Raw genomic sequence first — 22,539 nt, 5'->3', positions numbered from 1 at the left:
TCTTATTTCTACAAAAAAATCATATACCATTATCTTCTTATTTCTACAAAAAAAAATCATATAACATTATCTTCTTATTTCTAGAAAAAAATCATATAACATTATCTTCTTATTTCTACAAAAAAATCATATAACATTATCTTCTTATTTCTACAAAAAAAGTCATATAACATTATCTTCTTATTTTATCCTCATTATCTTCTTAAAAGTTGAACATTATACTAATCGAATAAATTCAACTGCAAATTATAAATATTTAACGCAAAATACTATATTTGCCATTTATAACGTACAAATTACACATTAATAGGAAAGCGAGTTAACATAAAAGTCGAGGATGTTTAATAAAAACGTCGACAGCAGGGTTCGAACCTGCGCGGGCGTAGCCCAACAGATTTCAAGTCTGTCTCCTTAACCACTCGGACATATCGACATTTCATGAAACATGTTAACATCCATATTAATATGTCAGTTAATAAAATAGCATAACTCAATGAATTCATGATTCATGCATAATACCTAGGCACTATATAGTTTTTCATATTACCTTTATTCTTTCATTCTCTCTTCTTTTTTTGTGAGAGTTTGCTTAATCTTTGTTTAAACAACTACAAATGTGTTCTGATTTTGTAATCCACAATGTTCCTAATATCAGAAACATGAATAGCATGTTCTTTATATACAACAACAACCAAACCATTATCCCATTAGATGGGTCAGCTACATGAGTAGAATAAGATCATAACACATATCCCATTCTTTATATACAACCAAACCCTTCATTATATGTACATTCCAAATTTCTTTCATAAATTTCTGCATATTTTATCCTTAGTTAATATCCATCCCTAAAGTTTCTTTCACCCATTTCCAAGTTTTCAAGAAACTTTCCAGCTTTATATTCATAGTAGCATGAGCTCGAGCTTCAGCTTGAGCATGGCTTTCTTCATCAGTTCCTCCTCCTACAATGACCCAACAAATCATCTTTATCACCACATAAGTCCAATATGCAACATATTTCACTACACATATCATAGGTATTAGTTTGAGTAAACTAACTTAAGTTCTCGAAAGATCACGATGTCATCGGTTCGGTTTTTGATGCAATAACGCAATTGTATTGTGTTTCATTAAGTCCTCAAAGTCTTCAAAATATCACCAATTAAGTCCTTCGAGAGAGTCGGCCCACGTAGCGATGGTTCGAAACTTTCAAGGACTTATTTGGTGACATGAATCTTTTTTAAGTATCTAACCGATAAAGTTATCATCTTTCGAGTACTGAATCGAGGGTTTACTCTAATGATTTCTACCAGTTCTTTGATCTTGTCTGGTTGCTGCTTCCCTCTTCAATTGTTTCCTAAATGACTCTGCAGCTTTGAAAACATTCTCAGGTTTTTTCCAACCTCCTCCAAAAATACCATAACCTTCCTTTGGTTGAGGTTGAATCAAGAACTCAAGCACTGCTAATTCCTCTGCCTCAACCCAATATATGCAGTTAACTGGGCATGATTCAACAGATACCTGAGATTTTTCTTGTATCATCCAACATTAGTAGTTTACACAAGTACATAATTACATGTATGGTTGGAACCGGTGTTTTAAATTGCGATTGCGGTCATGTGGTTACTGCAATTGCATATATTGCAGTCGCCACGAAGCAGATTGTGGCCATTGCAGTGTGAAGTATTTTGTGATTAGTAAAGTACATAATTGCACGTATGGCTGGAGACAGTGTTTTAAATTGCAATTACGGTCACGGTTGTGGTGATGGTTGTGGTTACTGTAATTGCATTCATTCCAGCCACTACGATGCGGATTGCGACACAACTTGTGAATTATTTTGTAATTAAAAAAATATTTTTGAACTTGATGTGGTCTAATGTATTGTGATGCAGCCTAATGTGGTCCAATGCGGTTGCATTGCAGCCCGATGTAGCCGCATCATTGTAATTCGATGTCACACTATAATTATAGTTTGATGCGACTGCAACGGTCACCATAATAGCAATATTGCAACCATATTACGTGATGCGGTCTACAATTTCAATTACTCAAATTAATTGAATAGTCAATGTGTACTTTACCTCAATATTTTGGTCATTGTCTCCATATTGAACTTTAACCCTTGCACATCCATGAGCTTCATCCATTGTAAATGTATTGCTTGCATGGTGTACACATTCTCTGCATCCTTTGTAACAAAAGGGTTGAAGGGATAAAGTAATGAGGTTAAGAACTCAAAGTTTGTTTCCATTTCTAATAATATTGGAAGTCAACTACCCTACAATTAAAAAGGTACTTCTTTCTTTACTCTTAAAATGGAAGCTTGAATGTAATGAACGGTTTCTTATTCTCACCTTGTAAGGTCTGAGGAGGGTAAATGTAAGAAATCTTACTCTCACAAGCCAAGAGTATGTTTCTATGATATGAACTAATGACTTTCGGGTCACAAGGCAAACAATCTTATCATTGTGTTGAGGCTCACCTTATTATTGAATCTTTTTGTTGGTATGACCAAGGGTATCCCTCACCTTATACGCTATTGGTAAGGAATTAATCTCTTTCGGGGTGCATAATTATCCCTCTCAACATATGTTGCTCACAAGAATTGAACTCTTAACCTTTTTAGTCTATCCAGAGATCTAATGACCAATGTTGTGAAACTCGAACCGGACGTCAAACCGGAAGAGGTCTCGTATTAGGTTTAACCGGTTAAATCGTATGGTTTGATCAGATGATTTTATACATAATTAATACTTTTTATCTATAGATATATAATTATATAAATGTAAAATTTTATATAATTAATAATCATGTATAATTACATTGAAGTAACATCTTTTTTTTTTGGACTGAAGTGAAACAAAAGATTAGAGTAGAGTTCAATTTTTTAATCTTTAAGTGAACCGTTTGGTTTAATTCACTTATTAGTCTGGTTTAACCGAGTTTAACACGGTCGGACCAGAATTTCCCAGGTTCAAAGCGGTTTAACCCTCACTCGGTAAGACGGTAAACCAAAACCGTTTTCAAGTCCGGTCAGCGGTCAATCCAGTCAGACCATCAAGTACGATCCAGTTCTAACAACACTGCTAATGACATCTTACACCACTAGACCAACTTATTATTGAATCTAATATCACCTAAAAAAAATGAAAGCTTAGAGTTAAAAGTACCTATGCATGCATTTCCATCAACAAATAGAGCTTGTGATCTTAAAGGTCCTTTCCATGTGCTATAACCCAAGGGCATGTTGTTTTTGTCAAATCTTAGTCTCATCTGTCCTAATGACTCATCATATTTTCTCCTCAAGTCCTCTTTCATTAGAACTTCATAAGCCTTATTTAGCATTAGAGTATACTCATGACCCTAAAAGTAGACCAATACAATGCACAAAATCAATATCCATATGATAAAAGATTACCAAATTACATCCATAAACAATTTTTTTTTGGCAGGAACGTATCTATTGTTCCATAATTTGTGTCACTCCATATATTATCAATTATGATTGATTGAAGAAAATGTATTTAAGATAAAAATATGATTACTAAATACTTTTCTGATCAATCACAGTCGACGCACATAAAGTAATACAAATTGTAAGAGAGAAACTGTGTTTGGATTGAATTAAAGTGAAGTGAGAAATGACCTTTGGGCCAACAATATCTGGATGATATTTCTTTTGCAGCTTCCTATAAGCTTCTTTGATTTTCTTAGAATTTGAATCAACAGAAATTCCAAGCAACTCATAGTAATTAATTTGAGCTCTTGGTTTCTCCCATGATCTTCTATTACAACATTTGACTATGGTGAAATTTTGCTTCAATCTTCAAAAGGGGTAAGTTAAAATATTGTAAGATTAGAAACCAATTAAAACATTATAGTATATATGTTCATGTGACAAGGCACATAGAAAACCGAATAAAATTATGTTTGGTATAATAAAGCATTATGACATCGTTGAATCAATGTAGTCGATTTCACCTAGTGAGATAAAGGCTTAGTTGTTATACTAGTATATGCCAATTTTCTACATGGTCCTATGATGAATCCGCCCTTTATACAACAAAATTCTAAACTCATATTTAAGCATCAAATACCTTTATGTTTATCTATGTTATTTTTTTATATTATTTGTATATAAGAACTTAAAAATGCATCACAAAAGCAAAGGTAAATCATGATGTAAAACATTTTTTGGAAAGTAATACCTTGACATAGGGACTTTGAAATTAATATGGGCATGAACTTGAGAAGACATTGAGCAAGATAAGAAATAGTTTCCACACATAATTCTTATGATGGTAGTTTGTGAAGTGAGTTCTCTAAGATATAGCTATTTTCAAGAAGATATTTCTCATGACATGAGTTGAAATTAGAAACACAAAAAGAGATATTTTAAGAAGATGGTCCCATTTGGAAACATGATTTACATGAAATAGACCATTGATAGAACCTCTAAAGTTGAAGATACACATATAGAACATTTTTTGATTTCCTACAAGTATTCTCGCATTGGAGAGACATTTGTCCTAGTCAGAAACATCCACAACAGGTATGTGGGGCTAACTCTTTTAGAAGATATTTTTTTCATCCACAAGAGTCGAACCCGAGATTTTGCTTAAAGGGAATCAAGCAAGTACTACTTGAACCAATACTCGTTGGTCATATATACCACTTTAATGCTAAACTTCTAAGGATAGATTTTATATTCTTAAAATTTTAATCTAATTTAAAAAATATATCACTCCTTTTATCAACAATGAGAAACAATAACACCATTGATAAGTAAATAAATTATCTTCATTAAAAACAAGTTATCATAATCTTTAATTAGGTGCTAGAATAATAAATATAGACCATTTTCATATTCTATTTATTTATGTGGAGCCTAGCTTTCTTTAGAATAAACATTGAGATGTTAAGGTAAAACTACCTTATGCTAAGGATTTTTTTCATTCTTTCTCAAACCTCACTCTCATAATGCAAGATTCCACCACATTCTTCTGAAACAAATTCTCATTACTATTAAGTTTCATAAATAAAAAACATATCTTTTCACTTTACCGGGATATGGGACATGAATGAAGATAAATGATCATAATACTCCTTTTGTATTAAGGTATTCTCTCACATTCACGCCCGTAACTTTTATATATTATCAGTGTATTATTCATTGTTAATATTTGATCATCATTTATTCAAAAAAGTAATCCAAATAAATAACAAATAATATACTATATTAATTCATACCATATATATGTTCCTAACTTTTAAAAGTGAGGTGTAATATTGGGTATACATCAAATATCAAACACTATTGATTTTTGAGGTGGTTTTTGATTTGGGTATGTTTATGTTTCCTTGTTTTCATAGTTGGACCAAAATCTAAGTGGAAGTTGAAAGAGACTACTCCTTCATGTTCTACATGTGAGTGCTATTGTTCTTCACCTGAAGAATCTTATCTAGATCTTTCTAGTAAGTTTTATTTTTGAGTTATTATTTAAGCACCAAACTTGGTTTTCAAGTGAAACAGAAAAGAAATTATGTAGTAATATTTATATTTCCAAGACATTGAGTGATGTATTATAAATTTGTAAGAGGAAATTAAGGATTATATAACATGTGCATAGAGAATATCTATGTTACATAGCATGTGCACAATCTGAAGTTGGCACATTAGGAAAAATGTTGCAGAGAAAGTGAGTACTGCTACTTGAAGTTGCAATCTTCTTTTTGGAAAAAAAAAATTCTCTATTAACATAAAAATTACAAGATTGTTCTTTTTTATAAATAATGAATGTAGTCAGATCCTGCCGCTATGCTAAGGTAAGTGTTTAGTGACCATGAAGTCATGAGTTTAAATTCGTAAAACAGTCTCTTTGTGTGTTGGGGTAAGGGTATGGACATATACTTTCCTCATACCTTATTAAGTGAGAGTCTTGTATATTGAGTCACCATTTTAATGAATATAGCCAAGGCATTCTCATTTTTTGTAATCCAATCCATAATCCATACATGTTTGGTTTAGATGTGTGTCAAATTGCGGACTACATCACATGATGCAGTTGTAGTGACTGCCGCAATCATATCACATCGCAATTAGAGTATGATACTGAATCACAGTGACTGCCACAATCCAACCACATTTTGACCGCATCAAGCCTTCGTATCGGGCCGCATTAGACCGCATCGATGTGAAAAATATGTTTTGACTCACAAAATAATTTACACCGCAACGACCGCAATCGCAGTAATCGCGACCACAACCGCAATTTAAAACACTGGTTTAGATTAATGATTAGTGATCTTGAATAGTTGACATTTTTATCTTTCTGGGGATCTAACAGAGTCTTATACTACTGGATCATCTTGCAGTTTGTGGTAAAGATGATCCAGTTATAAATGAGGAAGTGAAGAAAGATCTACTAACTATGCTCTCTGAGGAGCTAAACTTGCAGAAAATTGTAGCAAATGAGACATTGGAACACACCAAAAGGTTAATAATAGAAACAAAGAAAACCTTTTCACAATACCAAAAGGAAGCAGAAAAGTGCAATGTGGGTGTGGAAACTTGTGAAAAAGCAAGGGAAAGAGTAGAAGCAGAACTCATTGAAGAGCTTAGGCTTTCAGCTTTTTGGGAAAATAGAGCTCATGAATATGGGTGGAATGATATAGCTTCTTTGTAATATTGGTTAAGCACTTATTTTAAAATAGCTTTTATACCAATGTAGAGATCAATTGCAATCATTATTAACCACCTTTGCTATGCCTTTGAAAATTAGTGTTTAGGTGATTTTTTTTAGTACTATCAAAAGTATTCTTTTACCCTTTTGGATAAGAAACTAATCTTTTTCTGGGTGTGTGATTATCCCTCCCAACAAGTGTCGCTCTCTGGAATTGAACTTTTAATCTTTTGGTTATCCCGAAGATCTAATGAGGCCATACTAATCATGCTCAAACTAAGAAGACTCATTTACAAATATCTAACTTTAATCATACCAGCCAATTTTGACCAATATAATTACATGACCGATATAATTGTTGTACCATACCAATACAAGGTCTGACTCATTGGTTTTCCAATCAAACTAACCAATACAATCATGTTTTCATAACCATACTAAGCCTAATTTTAAGGAACCTCATGGTTCAGTGAAGTAAAATTACCATATTGCTTGTGATCTTTGTATGCTAAACTATTGTACTTGGGACAAAACTAACATAAAATCACTTAAGTTCATGCCTCTCCTCTCCATTTTAGAAATAACATGTCAATACATCAAATTTTATATATTACTTCTTTGCATAAATCATTTTACCCTTTTAGGGTTATAAAGAGAAGATGGATATTGATAATAGATAAAATAATGAAACCATAATACATTGTTCCTTAAAATTGATGGAAAAGAAGACTAGAAACCTAAAATATGAAATGAAATTAAAATTTATAATGAAAAAAAATGAAGAGTTAACAGAGTTAACAGTATGAGTTTGGTGAAATAGAAAAGTGTATAAATGTCAATTTATTATTGATTACGTGTCCCATTAATACCTATGATACCCTATATAAGTTAAGTCCTTTACTTGTCACTTCTAATTTATAAGAAATAATGGTGCATTATAGTTAGGACTTAGGATGGTGAATGGTTTCAATTTGCCACCTGAAAGTCAAAGATGCATTAACTCATCATGTACTTATCATCTTCGGATACATATTTGTTGTCCCACAAGTTATGTCACTACATGTGTCATCAATTGTGATTGGTCAGGAAAATAATTAACTATTAATTTTTTAACTTAAATAGATTTTTTCGACCAATAACAGGCTAGTGACACAACTTATAGGACAGCAGATGTGCTCCTATCGCCTTCATGTCTCTTTCAAACATCTACTATTTCCTTATTTTTCTCATCAATCATCAAATCAACCAATGTTGAAACAACTTTCTCATTCTAGTCATGGGAAAAAACATTCTTAAACATCAAAACATGGACACTTTCACTTTTTTGATGCATTTTTAAATGCCTCTGTATGAATAAATAGAGATAAATATATATATATATATATATATATATATTCAATATTTTGGTCATTGTCTCCATATTGAACTTTAACCCTTGCACATCCATGAGCTTCATCCATTGTAAATGTATTGCTTGCATGGTGTACACATTCTCTGCATCCTTTGTAACAAAAGGGTTGAAGGGATAAAGTAATGAGGTTAAGAACTCAAAGTTTGTTTCCATTTCTAATAATATTGGAAGTCAACTACCCTACAATTAAAAAGGTACTTCTTTCTTTACTCTTAAAATGGAAGCTTGAATGTAATGAACGGTTTCTTATTCTCACCTTGTAAGGTCTGAGGAGGGTAAATGTAAGAAATCTTACTCTCACAAGCCAAGAGTATGTTTCTATGATATGAACTAATGACTTTCGGGTCACAAGGCAAACAATCTTATCATTGTGTTGAGGCTCACCTTATTATTGAATCTTTTTGTTGGTATGACCAAGGGTATCCCTCACCTTATACGCTATTGGTAAGGAATTAATCTCTTTCGGGGTGCATAATTATCCCTCTCAACATATGTTGCTCACAAGAATTGAACTCTTAACCTTTTTAGTCTATCCAGAGATCTAATGACCAATGTTGTGAAACTCGAACCGGACGTCAAACCGGAAGAGGTCTCGTATTAGGTTTAACCGGTTAAATCGTATGGTTTGATCAGATGATTTTATACATAATTAATACTTTTTATCTATAGATATATAATTATATAAATGTAAAATTTTATATAATTAATAATCATGTATAATTACATTGAAGTAACATCTTTTTTTTTTGGACTGAAGTGAAACAAAAGATTAGAGTAGAGTTCAATTTTTTAATCTTTAAGTGAACCGTTTGGTTTAATTCACTTATTAGTCTGGTTTAACCGAGTTTAACACGGTCGGACCAGAATTTCCCAGGTTCAAAGCGGTTTAACCCTCACTCGGTAAGACGGTAAACCAAAACCGTTTTCAAGTCCGGTCAGCGGTCAATCCAGTCAGACCATCAAGTACGATCCAGTTCTAACAACACTGCTAATGACATCTTACACCACTAGACCAACTTATTATTGAATCTAATATCACCTAAAAAAAATGAAAGCTTAGAGTTAAAAGTACCTATGCATGCATTTCCATCAACAAATAGAGCTTGTGATCTTAAAGGTCCTTTCCATGTGCTATAACCCAAGGGCATGTTGTTTTTGTCAAATCTTAGTCTCATCTGTCCTAATGACTCATCATATTTTCTCCTCAAGTCCTCTTTCATTAGAACTTCATAAGCCTTATTTAGCATTAGAGTATACTCATGACCCTAAAAGTAGACCAATACAATGCACAAAATCAATATCCATATGATAAAAGATTACCAAATTACATCCATAAACAATTTTTTTTTGGCAGGAACGTATCTATTGTTCCATAATTTGTGTCACTCCATATATTATCAATTATGATTGATTGAAGAAAATGTATTTAAGATAAAAATATGATTACTAAATACTTTTCTGATCAATCACAGTCGACGCACATAAAGTAATACAAATTGTAAGAGAGAAACTGTGTTTGGATTGAATTAAAGTGAAGTGAGAAATGACCTTTGGGCCAACAATATCTGGATGATATTTCTTTTGCAGCTTCCTATAAGCTTCTTTGATTTTCTTAGAATTTGAATCAACAGAAATTCCAAGCAACTCATAGTAATTAATTTGAGCTCTTGGTTTCTCCCATGATCTTCTATTACAACATTTGACTATGGTGAAATTTTGCTTCAATCTTCAAAAGGGGTAAGTTAAAATATTGTAAGATTAGAAACCAATTAAAACATTATAGTATATATGTTCATGTGACAAGGCACATAGAAAACCGAATAAAATTATGTTTGGTATAATAAAGCATTATGACATCGTTGAATCAATGTAGTCGATTTCACCTAGTGAGATAAAGGCTTAGTTGTTATACTAGTATATGCCAATTTTCTACATGGTCCTATGATGAATCCGCCCTTTATACAACAAAATTCTAAACTCATATTTAAGCATCAAATACCTTTATGTTTATCTATGTTATTTTTTTATATTATTTGTATATAAGAACTTAAAAATGCATCACAAAAGCAAAGGTAAATCATGATGTAAAACATTTTTTGGAAAGTAATACCTTGACATAGGGACTTTGAAATTAATATGGGCATGAACTTGAGAAGACATTGAGCAAGATAAGAAATAGTTTCCACACATAATTCTTATGATGGTAGTTTGTGAAGTGAGTTCTCTAAGATATAGCTATTTTCAAGAAGATATTTCTCATGACATGAGTTGAAATTAGAAACACAAAAAGAGATATTTTAAGAAGATGGTCCCATTTGGAAACATGATTTACATGAAATAGACCATTGATAGAACCTCTAAAGTTGAAGATACACATATAGAACATTTTTTGATTTCCTACAAGTATTCTCGCATTGGAGAGACATTTGTCCTAGTCAGAAACATCCACAACAGGTATGTGGGGCTAACTCTTTTAGAAGATATTTTTTTCATCCACAAGAGTCGAACCCGAGATTTTGCTTAAAGGGAATCAAGCAAGTACTACTTGAACCAATACTCGTTGGTCATATATACCACTTTAATGCTAAACTTCTAAGGATAGATTTTATATTCTTAAAATTTTAATCTAATTTAAAAAATATATCACTCCTTTTATCAACAATGAGAAACAATAACACCATTGATAAGTAAATAAATTATCTTCATTAAAAACAAGTTATCATAATCTTTAATTAGGTGCTAGAATAATAAATATAGACCATTTTCATATTCTATTTATTTATGTGGAGCCTAGCTTTCTTTAGAATAAACATTGAGATGTTAAGGTAAAACTACCTTATGCTAAGGATTTTTTTCATTCTTTCTCAAACCTCACTCTCATAATGCAAGATTCCACCACATTCTTCTGAAACAAATTCTCATTACTATTAAGTTTCATAAATAAAAAACATATCTTTTCACTTTACCGGGATATGGGACATGAATGAAGATAAATGATCATAATACTCCTTTTGTATTAAGGTATTCTCTCACATTCACGCCCGTAACTTTTATATATTATCAGTGTATTATTCATTGTTAATATTTGATCATCATTTATTCAAAAAAGTAATCCAAATAAATAACAAATAATATACTATATTAATTCATACCATATATATGTTCCTAACTTTTAAAAGTGAGGTGTAATATTGGGTATACATCAAATATCAAACACTATTGATTTTTGAGGTGGTTTTTGATTTGGGTATGTTTATGTTTCCTTGTTTTCATAGTTGGACCAAAATCTAAGTGGAAGTTGAAAGAGACTACTCCTTCATGTTCTACATGTGAGTGCTATTGTTCTTCACCTGAAGAATCTTATCTAGATCTTTCTAGTAAGTTTTATTTTTGAGTTATTATTTAAGCACCAAACTTGGTTTTCAAGTGAAACAGAAAAGAAATTATGTAGTAATATTTATATTTCCAAGACATTGAGTGATGTATTATAAATTTGTAAGAGGAAATTAAGGATTATATAACATGTGCATAGAGAATATCTATGTTACATAGCATGTGCACAATCTGAAGTTGGCACATTAGGAAAAATGTTGCAGAGAAAGTGAGTACTGCTACTTGAAGTTGCAATCTTCTTTTTGGAAAAAAAAAATTCTCTATTAACATAAAAATTACAAGATTGTTCTTTTTTATAAATAATGAATGTAGTCAGATCCTGCCGCTATGCTAAGGTAAGTGTTTAGTGACCATGAAGTCATGAGTTTAAATTCGTAAAACAGTCTCTTTGTGTGTTGGGGTAAGGGTATGGACATATACTTTCCTCATACCTTATTAAGTGAGAGTCTTGTATATTGAGTCACCATTTTAATGAATATAGCCAAGGCATTCTCATTTTTTGTAATCCAATCCATAATCCATACATGTTTGGTTTAGATGTGTGTCAAATTGCGGACTACATCACATGATGCAGTTGTAGTGACTGCCGCAATCATATCACATCGCAATTAGAGTATGATACTGAATCACAGTGACTGCCACAATCCAACCACATTTTGACCGCATCAAGCCTTCGTATCGGGCCGCATTAGACCGCATCGATGTGAAAAATATGTTTTGACTCACAAAATAATTTACACCGCAACGACCGCAATCGCAGTAATCGCGACCACAACCGCAATTTAAAACACTGGTTTAGATTAATGATTAGTGATCTTGAATAGTTGACATTTTTATCTTTCTGGGGATCTAACAGAGTCTTATACTACTGGATCATCTTGCAGTTTGTGGTAAAGATGATCCAGTTATAAATGAGGAAGTGAAGAAAGATCTACTAACTATGCTCTCTGAGGAGCTAAACTTGCAGAAAATTGTAGCAAATGAGACATTGGAACACACCAAAAGGTTAATAATAGAAACAAAGAAAACCTTTTCACAATACCAAAAGGAAGCAGAAAAGTGCAATGTGGGTGTGGAAACTTGTGAAAAAGCAAGGGAAAGAGTAGAAGCAGAACTCATTGAAGAGCTTAGGCTTTCAGCTTTTTGGGAAAATAGAGCTCATGAATATGGGTGGAATGATATAGCTTCTTTGTAATATTGGTTAAGCACTTATTTTAAAATAGCTTTTATACCAATGTAGAGATCAATTGCAATCATTATTAACCACCTTTGCTATGCCTTTGAAAATTAGTGTTTAGGTGATTTTTTTTAGTACTATCAAAAGTATTCTTTTACCCTTTTGGATAAGAAACTAATCTTTTTCTGGGTGTGTGATTATCCCTCCCAACAAGTGTCGCTCTCTGGAATTGAACTTTTAATCTTTTGGTTATCCCGAAGATCTAATGAGGCCATACTAATCATGCTCAAACTAAGAAGACTCATTTACAAATATCTAACTTTAATCATACCAGCCAATTTTGACCAATATAATTACATGACCGATATAATTGTTGTACCATACCAATACAAGGTCTGACTCATTGGTTTTCCAATCAAACTAACCAATACAATCATGTTTTCATAACCATACTAAGCCTAATTTTAAGGAACCTCATGGTTCAGTGAAGTAAAATTACCATATTGCTTGTGATCTTTGTATGCTAAACTATTGTACTTGGGACAAAACTAACATAAAATCACTTAAGTTCATGCCTCTCCTCTCCATTTTAGAAATAACATGTCAATACATCAAATTTTATATATTACTTCTTTGCATAAATCATTTTACCCTTTTAGGGTTATAAAGAGAAGATGGATATTGATAATAGATAAAATAATGAAACCATAATACATTGTTCCTTAAAATTGATGGAAAAGAAGACTAGAAACCTAAAATATGAAATGAAATTAAAATTTATAATGAAAAAAAATGAAGAGTTAACAGAGTTAACAGTATGAGTTTGGTGAAATAGAAAAGTGTATAAATGTCAATTTATTATTGATTACGTGTCCCATTAATACCTATGATACCCTATATAAGTTAAGTCCTTTACTTGTCACTTCTAATTTATAAGAAATAATGGTGCATTATAGTTAGGACTTAGGATGGTGAATGGTTTCAATTTGCCACCTGAAAGTCAAAGATGCATTAACTCATCATGTACTTATCATCTTCGGATACATATTTGTTGTCCCACAAGTTATGTCACTACATGTGTCATCAATTGTGATTGGTCAGGAAAATAATTAACTATTAATTTTTTAACTTAAATAGATTTTTTCGACCAATAACAGGCTAGTGACACAACTTATAGGACAGCAGATGTGCTCCTATCGCCTTCATGTCTCTTTCAAACATCTACTATTTCCTTATTTTTCTCATCAATCATCAAATCAACCAATGTTGAAACAACTTTCTCATTCTAGTCATGGGAAAAAACATTCTTAAACATCAAAACATGGACACTTTCACTTTTTTGATGCATTTTTAAATGCCTCTGTATGAATAAATAGAGATAAATATATATATATATATATATATATATATATATGTATGGTATCAATATTCAAATAATACGAATACGTTTTTCTTAGCTATGAATGGATTCTTATCCTAGATCAAGGTAGAATATCTAAGAAACAAAATGCCCAGAAAAATGACCTTTAATGAAACAGTTCATCAATTCTCATTGGTTAGAATCATTCACTACAATTATGGAAACACATAAAATTATCCAATATCACATGGGAAAAAGCAAAAGACACAAAGTGGCATTCCCCTCATTCACTCTTTTAAGGTCCATTTGCGAATTCGGTTTTGGAGAGGAATGAAGGAAAATAGAAGACTTTAGAGTCATGTCATAAGTATATTTCATAGTTCTCAAGTCTTTCTTTTCTCTTCCTTTTCCTCCAAAACCGAACTCGGAAACGAACCCTTAAGGAATACAGAGAAATATAAAAACTTGAGGCCTATAGTGATAAAATGTAAACCATGAACTACATAATGTTTTGTATTACCAACATAACTTGGGGTATTGGCTCCATCAATTCAAGTATACACTATCTAATACTGCAAAACCAGCTGCAACACCACCTTCATCAGATGATGATACTTTTGTACGCATCAAATAGCCGCTTTGGTTATTCAAGATCACTCGATCCTTATTCCTGCAAATTCCATTCAATTGATTATTAATCATTCAGGAAATTTATGCATGGAACTTTGATAGAAATGTAGCCAAGCAATGTTACCTTAAATAAGTGCCGTAAACCCCAAGTTCTGAAATAACGTTTTCCTTATGTAAACTTCCGTTGCGAACCAATATTGATGCAGAAGTTTTTGGGAATAACTTCTGCATGAGTATGTAAGCTGCATCTTCCTGAGAGCCTGCTTTCTGCAAATTTTGGAGGGTTTCCCTCACAGCGTCGCCGTAAATATTGTTCCCTGAGAAGTAATTACAGCTCATTAAGTACGTTTTTTCTCATCCTCTCGATGTTTTTTCGACAAAGCTAGAGAGGGAAGACAGTTGAACGAAATCAAAGTTTAGGTGTATAAAATACCTCCTCCTTCTCTTTGGGGCTTCATCACAAATAACTCTGGCCTTTCTATTGCTTTCTTAACAATATCTGAGTCATCCAAACTCCAAAGTCCTGCAAAGCTTTTCCGCAAACTGGCAATATCGTCTTTGTTGTCGAGGAACCTGCTTACAGTTTTAACTCAGATTTAGGGAAGATCAACTCCATAGCCACTCTCTGATTAACCATAATATACAAGATTGTAATAGAACTACTTTTGGCTCGGATAACAACTCTAAATTCTTTCCCACTAAGTGAGGTTGACTACATGGGTCGAACGATGTCATAATGCTCTATCATATATCATGTTGATTGACAAAACATTGATCTCTAAGTCTTTCTTAATCATTTCGCATATAGTTTTTCTTGGTTTCCTTCTTCCTCTATCATAATATTTGTTCTTTTTTTGGGACAAAAGAATAAATATTATTAGAAGAACAAAAAAGAAATTAATACAAGAACATATGATAATATATCCTCCTTGATGAAACATAAAAGCAAAAAAAAAAAACATCAAATTAATAAGTGAAAAGGACCTAACTGAATTGAATGTGGTTCTAACAAGATAGGAAAATGATTGAAGACTGGATGAGATAAATTTTTGAGTTTACTAAGGAAAAGAGTCTAAAACAAACTATCCAAGAGCTTTAACCACTCAAGGTATGGATTGAAGAGCAGGAAATTCGGAAGGTTACAATCGCACTTCACATGATAACTAACAATTGAACATTGCACACTTCGATTTTAAACATAGTATCTCCGAATTGATTATACTGCTTCAGAGCATAGATGACGAAAAGAATTTGAAAGATACGAAAAAATATCAACTACAAGATACCTCTCAAGAACATTGGGTTTTGTAAGTTCCTGTTGAATCTTCTTCGAGCCAACCAAATGATAAGATATTGAAGGGCATTTGACAGCAGAAGATTGTTCCATCAGTAGCCTAGCTCTCCATTCCTACATATAGAGCAAGATATATTCATTGTATATAAGACCTTTTTTTTATAATCCAATGTTTTTAAGACACTAATATTAAAATATGAAGCAACTGTAGCCGGAAATAATATTATGGTAGTAGAAGATAATCCATAGGATAGAAAAAATGAGGCAAGGAAGAAGAAAAGTAAATCAGATCCAGTTAAGTTCAGAAAAAAAACCTAAATGTATCAAAAGTAAAAAAAAATAGATAAAGACTGAACTCAAGTTGCTCACTGATTCTGAAGGATAGTCAGCTGGTGTATACCCAGCCCGAAAATAAATAACTGCAATACGCTGTCCATCCCTGCGACAGCCAATAAATTTTTCTACGTTCAGCCAAAATCTCATTCGGCCACAAACTATAGCAGAAACACAGGTTTTCAAGGCAAAAGGCTACATACACAAGAAGTGTTCCATCTGGTAGAAGTTCCCCTTCTTGATCAACTTCGGCCAATGTCTTTCGTATGGTTGTAATACCATGTGTGTTATAAAGCTGAGGAAAATTACCAACAACCGAAAAATGTACCAATTATAAAAAACGACAGTAGTTTTCCATATGACATCACTTTTGATAGCTTAAGTATACAAATCAAAGAGTCGCCTCTGCTATATGGAAACCTTTTTTTCCTTTTGTATTATAATCACTATTAAAATAAGAAAAGGATATCTTTCTCTAAGGGCTACAGAAAGAAGATGTTGGTCGTACATGTTTCGTTCTTCAGCCTGAACCACAAACAATATCACAGCCCTGTACATATACATTCAGAAATAACGCATAAGAACAAAAGCGGAAGCATAAAAAACTGAAAAGGAATTTTTATTCATTTTTGCAAACTGACCCGGGGAGATTAAATTCAGTCCAAGCTTTAGCTAAGGCCTCTGCAAACTGACTGGCAGCAGAATTGGCAGGAACTTTTTCGGAATTTAGTCCAATGAATTTTCCGTAGTGAGAAAGAATGCTCCTGGAAAACAAGCAACTAATATTAAGATACCATTTCACATTAATTTCCCCCGAAAATGAAAATATCATCCGAGTTCATATGAAGAGCTTCAATACGGACAAATGTTCATTAATATCCATGCATCTAGTATAGGATCACAAAATAAACTTTGGTTTATAAGCAATCAAAAACTTCATGGATCCCTAACGTATACATAAATCTATATGGATCATAAGAAGTCAAACATCAAACTTGAATAAATCTACACCTATAATTCAACAAAGACCTTAAAACATTAATGAAGAGAATATAAATTAGAGATGGTAGCAATACACAAAGTTTGAAACATGTACCTGTGAAGTTCACTCACTAGACTACCAAGACCGGCAAATGAAGAGGAAATAGTGTTTAGCTCTACTTGCAAAAGTGACTTGGTCTGTTCATCAAGCATGTAATCTGAACGGTGTAATCCCAACCGTATATCCTATTAAATTATAACAAGAGCAAAAAGAATAGCAGTAAGTTTTTTTGACTCGTCGAAAAGCAACAACAACAAATTTATATCTTCACCCTCAATCATTTACTAGAGTGAAGATAACAAACATGTCACATACTAAAATTTTAAAATAACTCTACTCTATCCCACAGGATATAGAGTGTGATCTTAAAGTAAGTTAGAGTGAAATAACGTTTGAAACGGTTGTAGTTTATTTTGTACTAATAAAATAACTAGAGTGAGCACTAAAACTAATCTGCTCATAATACTTTTGGTACAAGTGTCTTGCTAAATATACACTTACCTCCTTTTTGTTTATCTCTAGCATCTTGGAATGAATATCTAAAAGTCTAGAGGTAAATTTGTCGGCTTTCTTAGCTCTGCATTGAGATAAAAAGACTCGTTAATCTTATTAAAACAAAAAATGAAACTGAGTTTAAAAGAGGACCATTTTTTAAGTGTTAAAGGTAACCACAAAATATACATGATAGAAAAATTTGAAGTTATAAATTGAAGAGTTCCACTGAGATTCCAAGGGAACATAAGTGCCCCTGCAATCTACTGCAAGTAATTATTGAAAGCTGAAATTGAAAAAATAATGCATTATGAAAGAAACAGCAAATACAGTAAAGCTTCCACCGGTGAAAACTTCAATGCGCTCTTTTTCTCTGGACCAAAAATCAAGTTGATACATTGCATAACAAGCAGCAAAAGGTAATTCTAGAGATTTTGCAAGTATCTTACCTGGAGAGAGATTCCTGAAGGAATTTTCCATCCAAACTCACGCGATCGACTAGTTCATTAAATATAGGGGCCAATTCAGAGGCTTGCCTCCAATGACTTTCAGGAAATGGTGTGGGTAATAAGGAAATCGGGGCATGCACCAAGCCCACACCAGGAACGCTTCCTGAGCTCTATAATTCAAACAAAACACGTAGATCGTTGACATCAAATTCAACAAATTATCAAGGTAGCCTTATAGAGATGCCTACTGCATTTTTCAAACCAATACCATATCAAGACAGGGAGAGTATATCATAATTTTTGTATCACTAAAAGATCCCATCTACAGAGCACGGATACACGATTTTCGATTTGTCATGTGCCTTCATGTTGGAATTGTATCCAATACGATACACTAACAATACACATCCACACATTTCTTTTTTCAGCTCCAGCACAACTAAGACACAGGCATAGACATGACCATATCAATTATGATGATAATGTCCATGAAATCATTTCTAATCAGAATGCACAAAATCTTTTTACACTGTCAAGCAATCATGTGTTACCACATTAACAAAAAAATCAACTTTTCTAATAACTACCCGAAAACTCGTTTGTGTAGTGATAAATGATTGGTTGATAGTTTTAAAAACTTCACATTGACTGATTGACATTGCATCAATTTTTAAACTTAGATATATAACATATACACCATGCTTGAGTTCTATAATTTTTAAAATTTGGTGTGTCCCCATATCCATTTCAGTGATTGTGCTTCATAGGAACTTTTTTTCACTACACCACAAGCATCATTCATGGGAGGCAATTCTGTTCGAACCGAGTACATCCACAACAGAGTGGGACTAGCACTTAGAACTCGCATTTTTTAACCCAGGACCATGCTTAAGGAAAACCGCAATACCAGACACATATCAACATTGGCAGTTGTGCATAGATTTTAGTAGGTGGAAGAATAATCCTTAACTCGGAATCTAGGAGCATGTTTAATTTAACGAAAAATTAGAAGATTTCCTTAATAATTACAGGTATGCCTCTCACCCTTTTTCCATTTTCACTTATTTTATTTATTTATAGATAAATATTAACAATCAGGGAAAACAAGAATGACAACAGTAATATTGTTACTTAGTGACCGAGAGTCACAGGTCCAAATCCCGATAACAGCTCTTACAGGGTAAGACTGCATACACTTATCTGCAATCGGTTCTAAACATAATAGCACTAATTTGGACCACTCAATGCAACTTCCACTATCCCCCGAATCCTAGATCCGTCACTGAATACAATTACTATTATTTGATTCCATTTCAGAAACATTAGTGTATATAATAATAATAATAAATAATGATAAGTAATAAGGCAATGGAAATAGAAGAGTAATTGACCTGAACAGATTTATCAGCAACAACAAGACCATGAAGTGAAGACCAAACAAGAGAATCATAAACGATATTTTGAAGAAGTTTTTGATCAATGTGATGATAATCCAATACAAGAGAAGAATCAACATCATCAGCGTTAACACACATGATAGGTGTAAGAAGATTATGTTGTTGTTGTTGTTGTTGTTGAGACATGAATCTGAGGTTGTTTGTGGAACAAAATAGAAGGTTTGATTTTGAAGAAGAAAGAGAAGAAGAGGGAGAAAGAGAAGGATTGTACCTAGACAAGAACCTTGTCCAGGACCAAACACCTACACCCATTTCAATTACCTATGTCTTTCACCAAAAATACAATCAAATTCGATACCTAAGTGAACCATACTAAGAAGAAAAAAAGAAGTATGCACTAAAAGGTAAGAATTTTATAGGTTTTGTCTATTATTTATCATTCATGTTTAATCCAAATAAATTTAGATGATATAATGATTATGTACAGATAAGGTGTGGTGCACATATGTTGTCTAACAATGTCATTCTATGTGTCATGACTTGTGGTTGGTCAGAAACATGCTTAAAAATTAAATTTTAATTTAAATATATATTTTTCAACCAAAGTTATGACACTCATCGTGATATAACAAATGTACCCCGTATAAATATGTATATAGAATGTGTATATATTATCTTTACATAAAATAAATTATCTTTACATCCACTAAAAAATCATGACATGTATCACATTTAATAATTTTCTACCAAAATATGTATATAAACTATAAAAAGTAGTACATATATCATCTACTAATATAACTATATATTTTAGGGAATAAATCTACTTACTATATGAATGAATAAGTTAAAAAATATGTTTTGTATTTTATCCATTCATTCTATGAAAATCTAATTTTTCATATAATTTGAATTAGTTAATAAATTTAAACCATTAATTATTTATTTTTTTGCTAATAGGTGGAGTATGTTTTTTTTAAGGTAATTTATAGTAAGTGGTTTCTCACTATATTTTATTTTCTAATAAAAAATGACTCTATAGATAGTCTTAATTTAACCAATTTAATACAAGTTATCCTAAATACTGGATGAATGAAGTAACTAATCTTTTTTTTTTTTGGTGTGGTTTGTAATTGAACTTAAATGTATATAAAATAATCATACACAAAAAATATAAATATTGAAAATTTATTAATAATAAATATTGTTTCATATTTTAATCATTCAAGAGTATAATATCTATGATTTGCCAACGTAAAAATTTATATACATTTATTATATCATTTCACATTTTATGTGGGGTATTTTTCAATAATCAATAGTAATTAAATAAAAATGGTGTGTAATAGAGTAATATTGTATAAAACTTATACATTATTGGTGTTTAAGTTTTTTTCTTATCATTCAAATACCTTAAATCATAATTAGGTGATGTTTCATAAAAAATAACATGAGTAAATATATTATTCATATTTATTATCATAAATACAGTTATTATTTTACTTAAGCACAATTAGGTTGGTTAACCAAACAAATGAGTTTGGTTCAATGTTTGAGTTATAGGTTGAATGAGTCTAGTTAGAACTATAACCAACTTATTCATACTATACTTGAGGCATAAATTAAAGCTCATTTTAACACATCTAAACCGTAAAAAAAGTAGGGATAATTTAGTAATTTCACTAAAACTCAGAGGGTGTCAGTATAATTAACTATTTTTTAAATGAGACTGCAATCATTTTATCTACCAATTATTTTGGTGATATTATCCTTTGATTGAAGTATAATAACATTTACTTTATTTGCATTATTGATGGATAGTTATAGAAGAAAAAAAGTATTGATATTCTTGTTAGACAACACATGATTCATTAAAAATTCGTTATAATACTTTTTTAAAAGTATAATTTAAAAATGAGAAATAATTAAAAAGAGGAATTTTGCTTTCGCTTTCACTCAATCAGGACCACAACTAAATAAATAGTACCGATTATTATTATGATTAATGATATTTATTGTGGGTTTGATTTGATTGACTTGGAAAAAGGAGAAAAAGATGTATCCATACAATTTTTACAATCTCAATATATAATTAATTAATTATTTTTAATTTAATTTATTTTTTAAATAAAAATAATATAAATGAATAATAGATAATATATTAATTGTATTTAAATTTTTATGTTATCGGTACACATATTTCTATTGTTAAGAATACTCAAATAATATTAATTTTGATTAAGTTAGACTACTATCCATGTCCATAGATCTACATGTTTGTTAGTTAAAAAAATATTTAATTAAATCAGGTGTCCAAAATTTTATCTCACATAGATCTATAAAGTGTAAGGATCGTTACTACGTGAGTGAAAAACTAATCTCATTCATGTGTATTGTTACTCCTTTTAATAAATATTGTTTCTAAAAATTGAAATCTTGACTTTTAACCTAATAGTAGGCTCATAATAACTCTAACTAATTTGTTATTACTTTGAAACTCTACGTATTATTTAGCTAAACAAACTTGGTATTGAACCAAATAAATTGAATCTGAGCCGAAGATTGAGCTCGTTAAATAAACGAGTCAAACTTGATTTTGACACAATTTAACTCGTTAAGTTTATGAGCTAACTTAATGTATATTACGTGTACAATATTTTTTTTAAAAATGAATCAATCATTTTAGTTATCCAAATGAACCAATTTGAATTGAGCTGAACCGTTCGTAAGCTTTAATCAAACTAAACTAGAGCTGAAAAAATAACTCATATCAAACTTAAGCCAAATTTTAAATTAAGCAAATTCTTGTCAAACTAAACCGAATTGAGCTCTGATTTAACTAGTTTCCGCTCCTACTATTTAAAATTTGTTGGCG

At 31.6% G+C, this 22,539-nt stretch overlaps 4 protein-coding genes, 1 long non-coding RNA gene and 1 other non-coding gene across 7 annotated transcripts; 2 read left to right on the top strand and 4 right to left on the bottom strand.

The window, feature by feature from the left end:
- TRNAS-UGA lies at positions 352-433 on the bottom strand. The gene has a single exon. It is a non-coding gene; the product is annotated as a tRNA-Ser (tRNA).
- LOC109329540 lies at positions 778-4,291 on the bottom strand. Its single transcript, XM_019563233.1, has 6 exons — positions 4,212-4,291; positions 3,650-3,827; positions 3,174-3,366; positions 2,085-2,191; positions 1,311-1,521; positions 778-962 (listed from the first exon to the last, which is right to left on the bottom strand). Exons 1-6 carry the CDS (start codon positions 4,289-4,291, stop codon positions 832-834), a joined length of 900 nt encoding a protein of 299 aa, XP_019418778.1. The 3' UTR covers positions 778-831.
- LOC109329495 lies at positions 5,326-6,760 on the top strand. The gene is made up of 2 exons (XR_002105540.1): positions 5,326-5,478; positions 6,379-6,760. It is a non-coding gene; the product is annotated as an uncharacterized LOC109329495 (long non-coding RNA).
- On the bottom strand, positions 8,003-10,287 carry LOC109329390 (chaperone protein DnaJ 1-like). Its single transcript, XM_019563054.1, has 4 exons — positions 10,208-10,287; positions 9,646-9,823; positions 9,170-9,362; positions 8,003-8,187 (listed from the first exon to the last, which is right to left on the bottom strand). The coding sequence occupies exons 1-4, from the start codon at positions 10,285-10,287 to the stop codon at positions 8,003-8,005; spliced, it is 636 nt and encodes a 211-aa protein (XP_019418599.1).
- LOC109329389 lies at positions 11,321-12,756 on the top strand (the record flags this gene model as incomplete). Its single annotated transcript, XM_019563053.1, has 2 exons — positions 11,321-11,472; positions 12,367-12,756. Coding segments are annotated over 2 exons (471 nt in total), but the record flags the coding sequence as incomplete, so codon positions are not given.
- LOC109330278 (glutathione synthetase, chloroplastic-like) lies at positions 14,397-20,014 on the bottom strand. Of its 2 annotated transcripts, XM_019564420.1 has the most exons (13): positions 19,659-20,014; positions 18,268-18,437; positions 17,828-17,903; positions 17,381-17,511; positions 16,926-17,048; positions 16,754-16,834; positions 16,488-16,568; positions 16,321-16,390; positions 15,944-16,065; positions 15,091-15,230; positions 14,782-14,974; positions 14,532-14,697; positions 14,397-14,477 (listed from the first exon to the last, which is right to left on the bottom strand). In XM_019564420.1, the coding sequence occupies exons 1-12, from the start codon at positions 19,974-19,976 to the stop codon at positions 14,574-14,576; spliced, it is 1,629 nt and encodes a 542-aa protein (XP_019419965.1). In that variant the 5' UTR covers positions 19,977-20,014; the 3' UTR covers positions 14,397-14,477; positions 14,532-14,573. The 2 variants fall into 2 exon arrangements, with proteins under 2 accessions (XP_019419965.1, XP_019419964.1); XM_019564419.1 differs by having other exon boundaries at positions 14,439-14,697.

The sequence above is a fragment of the Lupinus angustifolius genome, chromosome LG16, assembly GCF_001865875.1.
Source record: "Lupinus angustifolius cultivar Tanjil chromosome LG16, LupAngTanjil_v1.0, whole genome shotgun sequence".
In the NCBI taxonomy this organism is placed as follows: Eukaryota; Viridiplantae; Streptophyta; class Magnoliopsida; order Fabales; family Fabaceae; genus Lupinus; species Lupinus angustifolius.
Note: the sequence above shows the minus strand (reverse complement) of the source record. Positions and strands in the feature narration are given on the sequence as shown.